The following is a 16,870-nucleotide window of genomic DNA, read 5'->3' on the forward strand; positions in this document are numbered from 1 at the left end:
TATATAAAAATAAAAGAACAATGTTACGCGATCGCGACAGGCCCAAAATATCGGTGTAAACTCTGTGGCGGATTGTACCTTTGTTAAGTTATTTTCGTATTTTACATCTTTGTTTAAAAAGCAAAATTATTAACTGTATGCTAGAAAACAATTTTATTGTTTATAGACTGAAGAGAGATGGGCGAAAACTGTAAACTGCAATTTTTAATTGTATTTTAAATTAATTTACGGTAAAATATGTGCTCTCCGCCTGAAATTACCAGTGGCTTATCCGTGTACATCATACTTTTCCTTTAACGTCTATCTAACACCTTTGAGTGAAAACGTTTGAATTGAAATAACGCGACTTTCGGTTTGCATCGGAAGTTCGTATATATTTAATCGGGGCCTTCCGACCCTATAGTTTCCACATCTGCTCACGACTTATCTATCTAGCGCTGCTGTTCCGGATTACAAAGGAAGACAGCCGGACAGACGGCGGCGACAGTGGAAATTCATAGGTGTACAGTACAATTTTTTCAAATGCAGCCCGTTTCAGATGGAAATTCGAATAAAACTTTTAAAATTTGAGAAGCAGTTTTGTAAATAAATGGTTTAGACTTGTGAAACACCAGGAATAAGCGCGAAAAATTGTTTGGCTTTTATTAAATTCATTAACAATTCCGCGCGCCAACAATAGACTTATTATTGCCAGTTGCTTACAATCTGTAATGCAACAGGCATCCGAGCTCCTTTGCTCGGCCGGGGGGGTTCCCCGGGACAACTGCCTGCTTGTTGGGCCGATCCGGCGCCCTGCGCTAATCTCGCAGTTGGTCGATTACATCCGGATTAAGATACGGATTCCGGTTCCGCCCTGCAGGCCCCTTTTTGTAGCTGGGCAGCTCTCCAGTCTTATTTCGTTCTTAAGCTGCCCTACGGGCCCCCTGTGGGATTTTCGCTTTATCGGCGGCCCTGGGGCCCACGTCCCGTTGGAAGAACCCCCTTGGATCACCAAAAAACCAAAAATAGAAATAATATAAATATGAACGCTGCACCGGACCTTGCTCCAGTCCGTTTCACGCGCGTCCATTCATTTATTCTTACACACACACACAATCGCACGCTTCCTGCACTTCCCAATCAATTTTTCTGCTTTACAACTATGTAATCCCTTTCCAACCCCCGTGAAATCCCCATTTTTATTGTAAAATTCGTCATTTAGCCTTCAACAATGCAAACGACAATGTATTTCGTAACAACGATAACAATTGCTTAACGACAATAAAAGATAACCGTATTAAATTTTCCATTCGACATAAATGTGTGTATTTTTTCATTTTACGTGGCCAAATTATGCAAAAATGATTATCGTCCACTTAATTCTCTCGAACCTTACTCTATTCGTCACATCTAAGTACTGAAATCTTATATAAATTCCTTTATATAGCAGTGTAGCCCCGAAATTCGTATATACATTTTTCGCATAACACACAAGGCATTTCTAATTCAATTATCATTTACACCGAAATATTACAAGACTGCATTTTCTTTAATGGTAGCATTTTAATGAAAAATGTCTTGTAATATTTCGGTGGAAATATGGAAAGTCTATAAAGCTATTTGAAAAGCAAAATGCCTGGTTAATTCTTTAGTTGCTTCGCTTCTCAAACAGTTTTAGGAATATTTTAAACTTTTCTATGGTTTATAAAAGTTTTCGTTATGTTAATATAACTTATATATTGATTCTTCTATCCCCTGTTTCTTTTAGACTGTGTTTCGGCAATTGCGATTCTACTAACCGCGCATTTTAGTTGTATTCTGAATAGGCAATCTCTCTCTCTCTCTCCCACGTTAGCTAGGTATGGATTATATAGTGCGATGGTAAAGGGTCTTCGCCCCTAAGTGGCTGGGCTGATTTGCCGACGTCATGATTTACTTTGTATCTTTGGACGCGCCAAGTCATTATTTCGTTCCTGGAAGCGCCTGTCGTTTCCAAGTCCAGTGCGGACGGATTTTAAATCGCACTGTGTTATCAGAGTGTCTACTAAATCTTCGAACCGTAAGATTTGTGTCGATTTTTGTTTATTTCTTTATAGGCAGATAATGGTTTTGAGTAAAGCCCCTTAAGGAAAAAATTGCGGAAAACGTATTTAGAGAAATTTTCCCTTTCCGTACCACAAAACCAGTGCAGAAAATCGTGTCTAACTTTCCTTTTACGCAATAGGGAAAAGGACTTTCTTGCACCGATAGCAATCAAGTATAGATTTACGTCATCACCACTGCATAATAAAGAGTTTCGAAGCAATATAGTATTTGAAGTAAAAGAGCAATCGGAATTTTATGCAATCGTCTATAGAAGAGATTCCATCCATCGACACGCAGACATGCCAACTAAATGCTACAATAACGTTTTCCCCCATCTCGGCCGTGACGTCATTACAATAATATCCGATTGCGTAAATTCTTTTCCGGATCTGACGAGGACACGATGTATATTTCGCACAGAACCACTATAGAATTACTTTTCTGTATTCTTTTTCCGCATTACTTTTTCTTGCGCAAGAGCGGTCTTAAGAAGAAACGCATGGAAATTATTCTAATCGTAAACACCAGAAATCAGCGACAAGTCGCCAAAGATTTGACAGGCTGCATTTAGACTTGGCCCGCGGCAATTTGGAGAAGAATTTCCTGCGGAAAACGGAAATTTGAATACGAAAGAAAAACTATTTTATATTGATTTTATTTTAGATACATTTCAAATATTCAAGTCTCAAAATATATTATTTATTACAAAAAATATTACGCGTTTCTTCGAATTTAAATTTCGGCAGTTGGTCGACAGGAAGGAGTTGAAAATGTTTCTCTAAGCCTACAACACAATAATACAATTGTTCTTCTGGCGGATAAAGCAGAATAACTTAGTTCAGTTGCTAACGAATGGGAAAGAATGACGATTTTATAGAACTAGAAGAGTGTTCCACAACTGAAATTCTATCAAAGAGTAGAACGCATATATTAGAAATTACATTCAAAACTCATAAACCCGAAGGGGGGAGGGAGCAAATGTAGACCGTTAGTACATTTTCGCAATTCTACTTAGAAGAATATCTTGTAAAGAAATTACACGGTGGCCCGTACTCGGATTACAGAAAAACACGGGCAGATGAGTTAATTAATTAACGGAATATTAAGTGCGGAAGAGAACACCGGTGATCCGTTCGAGTTTAAATTCAAAAATACCGAATCGCAATGCAGTAAAAATAATATTAAAATTTTATTTCTACAACACCATGTATATCTACAGAAATTTGTAGAACATGTAGCGATTAAAAATAATTATATCTTAACTAATTTGAATAGCAGAATGTTAATAGATGACGTCATATATAAAAATAAAAGAACAATGTTACGCGATCGCGACAGGCCCAAAATATCGGTGTAAACTCTGTGGCGGATTGTACCTTTGTTAAGTTATTTTCGTATTTTACATCTTTGTTTAAAAAGCAAAATTATTAACTGTATGCTAGAAAACAATTTTATTGTTTATAGACTGAAGAGAGATGGGCGAAAACTGTAAACTGCAATTTTTAATTGTATTTTAAATTAATTTACGGTAAAATATGTGCTCTCCGCCTGAAATTACCAGTGGCTTATCCGTGTACATCATACTTTTCCTTTAACGTCTATCTAACACCTTTGAGTGAAAACGTTTGAATTGAAATAACGCGACTTTCGGTTTGCATCGGAAGTTCGTATATATTTAATCGGGGCCTTCCGACCCTATAGTTTCCACATCTGCTCACGACTTATCTATCTAGCGCTGCTGTTCCGGATTACAAAGGAAGACAGCCGGACAGACGGCGGCGACAGTGGAAATTCATAGGTGTACAGTACAATTTTTTCAAATGCAGCCCGTTTCAGATGGAAATTCGAATAAAACTTTTAAAATTTGAGAAGCAGTTTTGTAAATAAATGGTTTAGACTTGTGAAACACCAGGAATAAGCGCGAAAAATTGTTTGGCTTTTATTAAATTCATTAACAATTCCGCGCGCCAACAATAGACTTATTATTGCCAGTTGCTTACAATCTGTAATGCAACAGGCATCCGAGCTCCTTTGCTCGGCCGGGGGGGTTCCCCGGGACAACTGCCTGCTTGTTGGGCCGATCCGGCGCCCTGCGCTAATCTCGCAGTTGGTCGATTACATCCGGATTAAGATACGGATTCCGGTTCCGCCCTGCAGGCCCCTTTTTGTAGCTGGGCAGCTCTCCAGTCTTATTTCGTTCTTAAGCTGCCCTACGGGCCCCCTGTGGGATTTTCGCTTTATCGGCGGCCCTGGGGCCCACGTCCCGTTGGAAGAACCCCCTTGGATCACCAAAAAACCAAAAATAGAAATAATATAAATATGAACGCTGCACCGGACCTTGCTCCAGTCCGTTTCACGCGCGTCCATTCATTTATTCTTACACACACACACAATCGCACGCTTCCTGCACTTCCCAATCAATTTTTCTGCTTTACAACTATGTAATCCCTTTCCAACCCCCGTGAAATCCCCATTTTTATTGTAAAATTCGTCATTTAGCCTTCAACAATGCAAACGACAATGTATTTCGTAACAACGATAACAATTGCTTAACGACAATAAAAGATAACCGTATTAAATTTTCCATTCGACATAAATGTGTGTATTTTTTCATTTTACGTGGCCAAATTATGCAAAAATGATTATCGTCCACTTAATTCTCTCGAACCTTACTCTATTCGTCACATCTAAGTACTGAAATCTTATATAAATTCCTTTATATAGCAGTGTAGCCCCGAAATTCGTATATACATTTTTCGCATAACACACAAGGCATTTCTAATTCAATTATCATTTACACCGAAATATTACAAGACTGCATTTTCTTTAATGGTAGCATTTTAATGAAAAATGTCTTGTAATATTTCGGTGGAAATATGGAAAGTCTATAAAGCTATTTGAAAAGCAAAATGCCTGGTTAATTCTTTAGTTGCTTCGCTTCTCAAACAGTTTTAGAATATTTTAAACTTTTCTATGGTTTATAAAAGTTTTCGTTATGTTAATATAACTTATATATTGATTCTTCTATCCCCTGTTTCTTTTAGACTGTGTTTCGGCAATTGCGATTCTACTAACCGCGCATTTTAGTTGTATTCTGAATAGGCAATCCTCTCTCTCCCACGTTAGCTAGGTATGGATTATATAGTGCGATGGTAAAGGGTCTTCGCCCCTAAGTGGCTGGGCTGATTTGCCGACGTCATGATTTGCTTTGTATCTTTGGACGCGTCAAGTCATTATTTCGTTTTTGGAAGCGCCTGTCGTTTCCAAGTCTAGTGCGGACGGATTTTAAATCGCACTGTGTTATCAGAGTGTCTACTAAATCTTCGAACCGTAAGATTTGTGTCGATTTTTGTTTATTTTTTATAGGCAGATAATGGTTTTGAGTAAAGCCCCTTAATAGCCAGATAGGTGTAGTTGAGCCATGTCCACTTGAAAGGGAGGATCTTGTAGTCGCTAACGTGTTAGTGAAGGTTCCCAAAAACGGAACTGTTCCCGTAAGGATAATGAATGTAAGCACGCAGCCCCTAAAGCTAAAACGAGGAAGTAAAGTAGGCGCATACTTTCAAGCGGAAGAAGAATCCAAGGAGGAGGCGAAACTGGATAGGATATCTCTGGTGGAAGAGAATCTTATGACCAGAGCTTAATTTTTTAGTTTATTTGATTTGAAGGAAGTAGGTAAGGACAAATTATTTTTTTTAATCGATTTATTGTACAAATATCAGCAAGTATTTGCAAAGCACGACTTTGACTTAGGGTATTGCGATTCAATTCAACATACAATAGAAACAGGAAATAGCGCACCAATATATCGTGCTCCTTATCGCATTCCGTATGCTCAGCGGGAATTAATGGATAATCTAGTAAGCGAAATGGTGAACAGCGGGGTAGTTGAACCGTCCAGGTTCCCGTGGTCGGCACCAGCTCTTTTGGTAAAGAAACGTGATGGAAATTGGAGATTTGTGGTGGACTTAAGCAATTAAATAAAGTAACAAAAATAGATCCTTACCCTTTGTCTCTCATCCAGGAGTCATTAAACTTACTTGGGAAGGCAAAGTATTTTTCCACAATGGACACTTTAAGTGGGTATTGGCAGCTACCCCTGAATCCCGACACGAAGGAAAAGACCGGAATCAGTACCACATCAGGACATTACCAATTTTACCGGATGGCTATGGGACTTTGTAATGCAGCTGCAACCTTTCAACGGCTTGCAGATCTGATATTAACTGGCCCTAAAACACAAAATTTGCTTAGTCTATATGGACGATGTCATGATGTTTAGTTCTGACGTTGACTCGCATCCAGAACGCTTAGAGCTCGTCTTTCAACGCCTAGCAAGTGCTGGAATAAAACTAAAGCCAAAAAAGTGTAGTTTTATGAAGCGACAGATAAAATTTTTAGGGCACGAAATCTCGGAAGAAGGGATTCGACCCGACCCCTCGAAGATCGAATGCGTGAAAAACTTCCCTCGACCAAGCAATGAGCGTGAGGTGAGGGCCTTTTTAGGATTAACGGGATACTATAGGAGGCACATTTTTCAGTATGCAAGAATATCTAAGCCTTTGTCAGACCTGCTTAAGGCAGATAACAAATTTCACTGGACCAAAGAACACGAAGAGGTGTTTGAAAGGCTAAAGGAAATTTTGGTGTCTGCTCCCCTTTTGCGATCACCAGATTTTGGTAGTCCTTTTATTTTGGCAACCGACGCATCGAACACTGCAATTGGAGCCGTATTATCGCAGGAAGACGAGCGGGGTGAACTCCCTGTAGCCTATGCTAGTCGGTTACTCAAGGAAGCCGAAAGAAACTATAGTACAACAGAAAAAGAGTGTCTAGCAGTTATATGGGCAATAAAATATTTTAGACCTTATCTCTATGGTAGAAAATTTAAAATCATAACTGACCACAGACCGCTTAGATGGCTAATCAACGTCAAAGACGAAAGTTCAAGGCTGAGTCGTTGGAATTTAGCATTACAAGAGTACCAGTTTGAGATCATACACCGTCCAAGAAAAGCACACGCTAATGCGGACGCATTAAGTCGAGTACCTATAGCTCCAGTAATTGAGATGCACCCAATATATAGTAAGGCTCAGATTCGGGAACAACAATTGGAGGACCCTTTCTGTAAGGAAATCAGACGACGCCTAACAGAAAACCTATCCCCGTCGGAACAGGGTCTGAACACAGATGGTAGCGAGTTTTATGTAGACGCAGATCAAACCTTATATCATAGAAGGACAAACCCGGAAAGAAACGAAACTTGGGACAGATTAGTCATCCCTAAAATTTTGGTCGAATACGTTTTGAAGTTGTTCCACGATATTCCAAGTTCGGGACACTTAGGCGCGAAGAAGCTGAGAAAAAAATTACAGACGCAGTTTTATTGGCCCGAAATGAACAAAGACATCATACATTATTGCCAGACGTGTCAGGAATGTAGTTTGCGACGACGTCCTCTACACGGACATCAAGCTCCCTTACAAACATTCCCTAAAATCACAAAGGTATTTGAGAGAACAGCTTTAGACATACAAGGTCCTTTTCCTACCTCTAATAATGGCAACAAGTATCTCTTAGTTTTTGTAGATCACTTTTCTAGATGGGCAGAAGCAGTGCCATTACCAGACGTTACTGCTAAAACCGTCGCCAAAGCGTTCGTTACACAGGTGATCTTACGACATTCAGTACCCAAACAATTGTTGACTGATAGAGGTGCAAATTTTACTTCGAAAATGATGCGAGAAGTTTGTGATCTCCTGCACATAGAAAGACTTCTCACCACTGCATACCACCCACAATGCAACGGCATGGTGGAACGCTTAAACAAAACCTTAATAGATATACTAACGCATTATGTAGATAAAGACCAGCGCAATTGGGATGAAATGGTTCCTTACGCCCTATTCGCGTACAACACCACCGTTCATTCCAGTACCAACGAGACGCCATATTATTTAGTGTACGGAAGAGACCCAATTTATCCATTTTATGTCGTAACTGAACCCAACCGACCGAGTTACGATATTAGCGAAAATTATGCAAGCGAACTGAGGGTGAGACTAGCGATAGCACACAAGCTGGCCCAAGAACATGCAGAAAAAGCCGCACTGGATAGAAATGCGTATCAACAGCGAAGGAATAAGCCCTACAAATTTTCTATAGGCGACAGAGTTTTCGTAACGGAAGTAACGGTCCCATCGGGATTAAAGCGAAAACTAGCTCCAAGATGGCAAGGACCCTATAGGATAGTAGCGGAGACAAGCCCGGTCGACTTTATCGTCCAGCATGTGCATAACGGGAAAAGGATGCACACTCACGCTAACCGGATGAAACCCGCTCTGGCGCGAATGGAGTTCGGATTTTTTGCGACGGACGAAACTAAGTCCGAAGCAAAGGCTACCGAGTCATCCGCCTCAGAACCTCAGTCGCCTATATCTAGAGACCCTTGGGATGAATTTATTTTAGAATCAATTAAGTCGGACCAACCAGACACAACAGAAACGCTGGTAGGCAACCAACAGATGTCCACTGCACAACCTTCACATAATTATGCCCTTAGAAGTCGGGGGTCTGTGCAAGAATATCCATGGGTTCTTCCGACCTCGTCAAAAATCACACTACCGATTGAACAGATGGGAACAGATGCGGAAGTAACAAGGGCTTTACCGCGAGGCCAGGGTCACGAGCGCCTGCCGTCACCTACACCTATCGGACTCTTCAAAGATTGTAAATGGTAATCTCTTTCACCCAGCAAAAGAGACTATCATGAGGAAGAGGAGTCATTAACAACTACTACATAAACAAATTTTTTTTTGTGAAGCAAAAAAAAAGATTCTGTTTTATGTCGCGAACGCGGAATTATTAGTTATGTCAACTTTGTAAACCTTGAATGTGAAATTTTCTGTGTACACCAGCGTTTTACGAGTTTAAAATTGTCGCGAGAGAAACACGAGGAGCGCAAATATCTGTCATAGATTGAGTAATTTATATAATCGGAATATGAGGAAAATTTTTTCCTCCCATTTTTAAACGCGTGCAAAACAACTGTCTGTCACAACCAAAGCAACCATCAAAAGAACCGATTCGGAAGAAAATGACGATATTCGAAAAGAGAAAGTTGAAATCATCATCAGAAAAGGTTCAAGAAACGTCGAACTTTCAACAGAATGAGTCAAAATTGAAGAAATTGTCATCTTCGAACTACATGACCTCGATTAGTGGTAATCTGCATCAACTCCGATGACAGATAACTGTGTCTTGTTCAGAAGACTGACATCTAGAAAACTGGTATGTCTGAGGAGAAAATGGGGAACACACAAACTTTCACTGTCTGTGCAGACACCCCATCATACTCATACGATTCAGAACGGAAATGGAGTAGTCCACTCCAAATGTCCAAAAAAGAAGAAAAACCTTTTTGTTGGAAAACCTACAGGTGACACGTGATCTTCGGACTCTACATGTCCACGTGCGTCGGAAGTAGCTTCTACATTTTGCATGTGACAGACCGATTGAACTAAATATCGAATCCCTGTTTGTGTTCCCAAGAACCTGAAAAGAAACGTGGACATATTCAATTTTAAAACCCCTTTTTCGGCTTTTTCAGAAATGGAAATGGAATATGGTGATTGTTATGAATTGCTCAGTCTACAAACGTAAAATGTTTGCGTACCGACAAATGTAATTTAAATGTTCAAATCGAATTGAATACAACACCAAATGTTCGTGAACGTTGCACAAAAAAAGGAAAAAAAATGTAGCATAGAACTTAAATGTAAAAGTTAAAATTGTCGGAAAAATTTATAATTTGTTAAAAATTTGTTATTCGATGTAACCGTGATTGTTATTTGATCATTTGTAGAAACCTTCGGATATAGTCATGTGATGTCACGCGAAACCAAACGGGCGCGAGAAAAGCAAGCGGAGAATGAACTGACAGCGTACAACGCTCTCAGGTAAAATGTCGCTACTCCACAGCAACATTTTAAAAATGGCGGAGAGCCCTGTGAAGCTTCGGAAGTGGGCCTACTATTTTTTTTTTTTTTTTTTTTTTTTTTAACTCTTTCCGCCCTGTGGGCACTAAGAGGGCCTCTTTTCAGTAGGCCCATTATGGGTTCGGCCAGGCCCACAATGGGGCGACCGGGTGGGGACGGGGCCCGACGTATCCGAACGGACCACCCCCCGAAAAATTCCTGGGGATTATTCGACCCGTTCGGATTCGATCCCGGGTCCCCCAGAGCGGTAGGCTGCCACCTTTACCGCTCGGCCATCCGGCCGTCTGGGCCTACTATTTGTGCAAATAAGAAAATCTTTTTTTTTTCTAATTTTTGTAAAGAAGCAAATAATAATAATTGTTGTTATTATAAATTAACGTTGTAAAAAGAAACCGTCAGACAAGAAAAAAATAGTAAAACGAAAAATGAATATTACGTGTCCATAAAAGGACATGTCTGTAGAAATTTCTGAGAAAGTCATTCTTCTCAGGTTGAAACAATAGATGAATTTGAGTACTTAGATCGAACATCTTCGATAGGAATCGAATTGTCAGTCGATGTTGACTCATCCAACGACCTGGGTTTCGATCTCGTTACAATGCGTAACGAGGGGGGGACCAATTAGAGAGCGGAGGCAAGTCGACATCGACCTATCGGAATGTTCGATCTGGGACTCAAAAGAAAGTTATAAAAACCCTGAGAAAGAGGGATGTGAGGTTCTCGGTTATTAGTTCTCTCGGTTCTTGGCTCTTAGAGCTTTGTCTCGCGATTTTACGACGGGGTTTTTTTTCGTGATCTTCGGCAGTTGGATTACATCTCTTTTGGAAGGTCACCCACTCCCTTGGATTTGTCACGTGTTATCTGAATCGTCCCTACGTCCGGAACTTTCCCTCGAGAAGCTGAACAGTGCGCCCCGGGGCCATCATACTCCTGCGAAACATCGGAGGACTTTTCTTGTGGACTTTCGATTCCGAGAGAAGGCCCAGAAGACTCGAACGCCGCCGCTGATAAAAGTGTATCGTAGTTGTAAGCACCTTTTGTTATATAAACGGGTTACGAATGAAAACCTGTCTCTTGAGAGTTTCTTTCACTCCCACACGTGGATCGTGACCGTGCGACATTTTGACTAACGCAGTCGTTCGGCAAACCTCACAGTAGGGTAATGGTGAATCATGGAAAACATATTAGTGGTGTATTTCTCCGAAACTTGTTTCACCTACAGAGAGATCATGTTATTAAACCAGTAAGATGCTTAACTTTTAAACATGTCTATCCAACAAATTTTGATAAGATGAAGGTTAAGCGTGCAGTGGACATATGCAGCCAAAATGTAATTGCTGCACTGAAGTTTTTACAGAAGCACGGACACAGGTTTGGGAACTGGAACTTTGTTGAGGCCGAGGGCACAATTGAGTATTTGGAAATGATGCAAAAATGGTTTGCTATTCACAATATCAGCAATACTCAACACCACATTCATTCCAGAAATGCAACAGTGATGCAGTTTGTTTCTGCTAATGATGAAAGGCTCAATTGGTTGGATGGTGAGTTTTTGGGATATTTACAGTCCTGGAAAGATAGCTGTGACAGTCCCAATGTTCAATTTATCAGTAAGCAAACTTATGAAGCTGCTTGTCTCACAACCAGATCTACTGTTCTGTGTATCAGGTATTTGTTGGAGAATGGTTTTGATTTTATATTAACCAGAAAATTCAATTCAGATGATATAGAGAACCTTTTTAGTGGACTGCGGTCCATGTCTGGATTCAATGACCAGACAAACGCCTGCAGCATAATGCAAGGACTGCATACAATTCTTAAAACAGGACTAATTAGTGCATCCCTTGAAAGCAATGCAGAAAGCTTAGATTGTGAGGAATGGATGTCTCCTAATGAAGACATGTCCATTATTGTAAATCAGGTATTATATTTTGATTAATAAATTACTTTAATAGACCTAATTTAATTTAATTTAATATACCTAATAAAGTAATCATTATAATAATAATTTATTATTTTTAAAGGCATGCATGGATAAGAACTATACTATCAAGGAAGTTACTAAGCATTTGAGCCACAACTGAAACAGCTAGAGATTAGACCTTCCAATATTATAAAGCCAAACATTCAATCTGCTACAATGGCATACATTGCTGGATACTTAGTACGTATCACCGAAGAGAAAATTGAATGTTCCGACTGTTTGGACATACTTGCATCAGTGAAATCCCCTGCACCTATCATGGGCATGGTAAAGATGGACACCAAAATATACTGTGTAATGTAATTCTAAGAAAATTCATCAGACCCTTCATTTCCAACTACATAAGAACTGTGAACGACACTTATATTCAGGAGAATCATAGACCCAAAACGTCAAATAATAAAGCTTTATCAAGAAAAATAATAAAAGTGGCACCTCTATAAACATGGGGTGGCCACAACTGGTACAGGCCTGGTGAAAACTCGTGATTTCTGTATATTTTAAAAAATTTAAATTTTGTTTATAAAATGTTAAAATTAATAAAAATTATTGTAATAAAGTAAAAGAGAACATGTTTTTTGCATTATTTTTACTGTTTCATTGCTTTAAAAAATTGTAAGGATATAAAAATATTTTTTAAAGTTGAAAATTGTTTTAATATGACCAGAATAGGTACAGTACATCTAGCCCATTAATTATTATCGCATTTAACCGTCTAGATAATTATTGATAACATGTCTATTGTTTTAGATTGTTCTGCAGAAATCCGGGCAAAATCTTAATTAAAAAAAATCAATAATTTGCTATATCCTGTTTGAATTACTGTTTTATTTCACGAACATATGACAGCATGTAGCTAGGATAACTTAATCAGTGTGTGTTGTTATGGTCCGTTGTGTGGCTCCATCTAGCGGGAGAAAATATTTTCGTTTGGACACAACTCTTCAATGGGATTTCCCCCATTTGACTAGGCTGTTTCTTATTGTAGGCTGTGCTTATACAGACCTTGTACCTGAAAGGAGATTTTAACGCACTCTGGTGGCATTACTTGGCATGCCCTCGGAGCACACTATTTCCGTTTTCATACCTTCCAAGTCAAGATTTTATTTAAATTGAAATTATTTAAAGAAAAAATAAATTAATAATTTTATATTTTTATGGAATAAAATCTCTTTAAACTAATAATAATTATTTATTTAATTTCCAGTTGTAAAATCATAAAGCGGAATCGCCCCCTGGCGAAGCTAGTGGAACTATTGTTTAGTAAGTATAAGTGGCAGGAAGAGGTGTTTGGCGGAATTACTTTCGTTTGAAGCGAATAACCTTATTTTCCTTAATTATTTACTGTTTTAAGTGTTTAAGGACAAGTTATTTAAATTAATAATTAAAAAAATGAGCGGTGACGAATTCAGATTCTTGATATTTGCATAAATTTGGTAAAAGTTAATTATTTTATATTTTCTGATAAATATACAGCTGATTTATTAATACCGAAAATCTAGAGCCGGTTGGAATTTGTATTCTGAAGTTTAAACCATGCTGTTAATGTCATAAAGGCTGTAGTTAGCCTTATATGTACACTGCCCCTGCATGGCAGCTTCTCCTAACGCCTTTAGATTGTTTACTGACTTAAATCACGTGTAAATAGCTTAAAATAAACATTTCACTTACTACGATTTATAAAAGAGATTTACATTATCACATACCGAGTCTGTATTGTTGGCCTTCTGTATGAATATTCTTTCTAAACACATGGTATTTAATAGAAATAAAAGTAGTGGATCATATTTCTGTATCTCTTTAAATGATTTGGAAAATTATGGGGAGTGTGGTTATATGAGTTATTTGCTAGTATTGATGCACATTCACGCACAAACTTTGCACTCGATAGTTTGTATGTGGCGTCTGTATGTGTCGAAGTAATCGTTCCTACGCCCGACAGATAACAGGTTTAAATCTGTTAATGTGTAGATGTACACATACTGTGTTTGAGGTACTAGATTATCTTGGTGGCATCTAGTTAATCTCCATAATTTTATTCGAAAGTATTTGTGTGTTTAAACGCATTGCTTCGTAAAGAATTCAGGAGTTTTATACATGGTGGAACCTGGTTAATTCAAATCGGTCGGGGGGAACATTTGAACGTCGAGTTAATTGGTTTGATTTAATGCATTATGCTAGAGGATTGAGAAAGGAAAGTGGCTGAGTAAATGCAAATTTGAGTTAACCGGGTTATGCTGTTTTTAAGTGAATAGTTTAATTATTTTCTGATTAAAATATTAAATTTGGATGTGGTAGATTTAAATCTATATCAGATGGGAAACTGTTTCAGTGAAATTTTTGGTTTCATTTCCTCCAAGCATCTTTAACAGTGGATGAAGTTTTTGATATGGTTAATGAGTCATCTTTAGGCATAGACAATTGAAAGAAGAATGTTGCCGTTGGAAGAAAGGAAGAGAGATACACCCTGGGTTCTATTTTGGGTTTTGTATCTTCGAATAAGGTGATGTTAGAATCGGAAGTAATTTTGAAGTTAGTATCTGTAAAACATACTAATTTTGAGTTCGAGTATATAGTTTTAGGTTAAAATTATATCCAATACTTAAGTCTAAAATGTAGCTTGATAATTCACTTGGTGGTGACATAATTTCTTGTTATATCATTTATCATTATTGTTCCATGAGCTTTTATCCAAGCGGTTGTTATATTGTTATAAATGTAATCAGTTGTTTGGTATAATGTTTTTATAATAGTCTCAATTCATGACTCAAGTTCTAACACTTAAGATTAAATCTTTAATTATTTTAAAAGATGAAAAAATTTATGAATTTTGTATATAATGTGACTTAGTAATCTCCATATTTGTATTTTTTAGGTGAATTTAATACGATGCTTTATTGTCCTCCGAACGTCACCCTATCTCAAGTTTGGATCGATCACGGAATCTCCCACTGTTTCATCGATACCGTTGCCACTTCTATCATATTTACGTTCCTGTGTGTGGCGGGTGGAATTCAGTATGGAATATACAGGAAGTACTCGACGGTTCTGGACCACAGACTGTTACCAAAAACGTTCCTATTCAAACTGCAGATAGTGACGACTCTAATTTTACCTATTTTAGCTTTCGTACGTTTCATTTTACAAGCGACGGTACTAGAGAAGAGAGTTTACGGATACGCCATACTTCACGTGTCGATGACCGTCGTGGCTTGGCCGTGCTCCTTGATAATTGTTTTTCTGGAAAGATGGAGAGCTCTTCCCAGCATACCGACGCGGGGACACGGCTTAGTTCTGTTAATATTTTGGACGTTGGTTTTTATTAACGAGAATTTAGCATTTTTAAATCTGAAAAATAAAGCCTGGTGGTTTGCTTTAAGGAAGTAAGTATTAGAATTTTTAATGTATTTAAAACTGTTCGAAGATATAAAGAGAATCAAGATAAGAGTGAGAGTAAAGTTAAAATCAAACCTGATGTTTGTTATTGAACTCTCAAGGTTAATTCTAAGTTAATTTTTTACAGATAACTCATAGCTGTAACAAACATATTTTTTGTTTTAAATGGTTCACTTTATATACATGATTCAAAAGTCTCTATACATAGATGAAAGGTTTATTTTATTATATAATCACTTATAAGACACAAATTAGGATCTGTTTGGGTAACATTTAAGTAAACACACATCCTTGTGGAGGTTAACACATCTTGGCCCAAGTCTTTACTTTCAAAGATAGATAGATGAAAGGTCCAGTTCCAATACCAACAGAAGGCTTCTGTTGCATATTCAAACATCAAATTGCATATAAGAATCTAAGAGACTAACTTCTAATAAATTTATTCATAGTATTATTGTGAATATGCAAATTTTCAGTATTATTGAAAATAGTTACGACTCAGGACATTGATATTATGTGCACACAGACATTACAAGTATAGTCTGTAATTTATCTGGAGACTTGACTAATCCTGTATTTATAATATATAACAGTAGAGGATATTCCACTCTATTGTGTTATATATTATGAATTCCACTCAATCTCTAAGGTAAGTTGATAGAGACAATACTATTTATGATGTCAAGAATATGCAGTGTTATGATACAGTTCTAAATTGTTTGCATGACTAAAAGCAAAGAGTTTGTGTTTTGTATCATTTGATAATATACTGCTCACTTTGCAGGAGTGAATGTTTGAACCGAAGTAAGGTTAATGTTTTATTCTGGATATTCCTAATATTGTTAAGTTAAAACTCAAAAACAATACTGTTCTTGTTTGTACTTTGTCTTCAGACAAGTCCATACTTTTGCATTGCTTACAGAGTTGTTATAAGTTAAAAACTTGCAAAATCTTTTATTTTATATTTAAATTAATTGCAATACTTTCCTCTTTAGTTCGTCTGATTACGTGGAGTTTGGTTTATTTATTCTACGTTACGTCCTATCCATGACGATGTTTGTCGTCGGATTGAAAGCTCCGGGAATTCCAAGTTCAAAAGACTATTTTATATACAGTTGGCAGCAAATTCAAATCGACCAGAATGCAGTAAGTATGTCATTATATCTGTATATTAACCTGTATTTTATTTCCTGTTTTTACTAAATATTTGAGAAAGTTACATTCTTCATATTCGATGGCTCAAGGTAATTTCATAACAGGGTAAGATTGGTTGTCGTATTAACAATGTTTCATTTGAAATTTTTGCAAGATCCCATTCTAGAAATTGATTCTATTGTTTGTTTATTATTATAAAAAGTAGTGAGCCAGATATTAATTTGATACTTTATTTAAAATGTTCATATTTTACAAAATATGTTGCAGATTAGAC

The 16,870-nt window shown here is 37.7% G+C and overlaps 1 protein-coding gene across 1 annotated transcript in view; it reads left to right on the top strand.

The window, feature by feature from the left end:
* Positions 1-13,319: 13,319 nt before the first annotated feature.
* Positions 13,320-16,870, top strand: part of Hmt-1 (ABC transporter ATP-binding protein/permease Hmt-1) — a 28,635-nt gene continuing 25,084 nt past the window's right edge. Inside the window, exons 1-3 of the mRNA XM_067274622.1 lie at positions 13,320-13,481; positions 14,921-15,428; positions 16,437-16,587. Of these exons, the coding sequence (XP_067130723.1) occupies positions 14,935-15,428; positions 16,437-16,587 (645 nt within the window). The 5' untranslated portion in view covers positions 13,320-13,481; positions 14,921-14,934. The remainder of the gene's footprint in view (positions 13,482-14,920; positions 15,429-16,436; positions 16,588-16,870) is intronic.

The sequence above is a fragment of the Centruroides vittatus genome, unplaced genomic scaffold (assembly GCF_030686945.1).
Source record: "Centruroides vittatus isolate TY-2023 unplaced genomic scaffold, ASM3068694v2 contig_550, whole genome shotgun sequence".
Lineage (NCBI taxonomy): Eukaryota > Metazoa > Arthropoda > Arachnida > Scorpiones > Buthidae > Centruroides > Centruroides vittatus.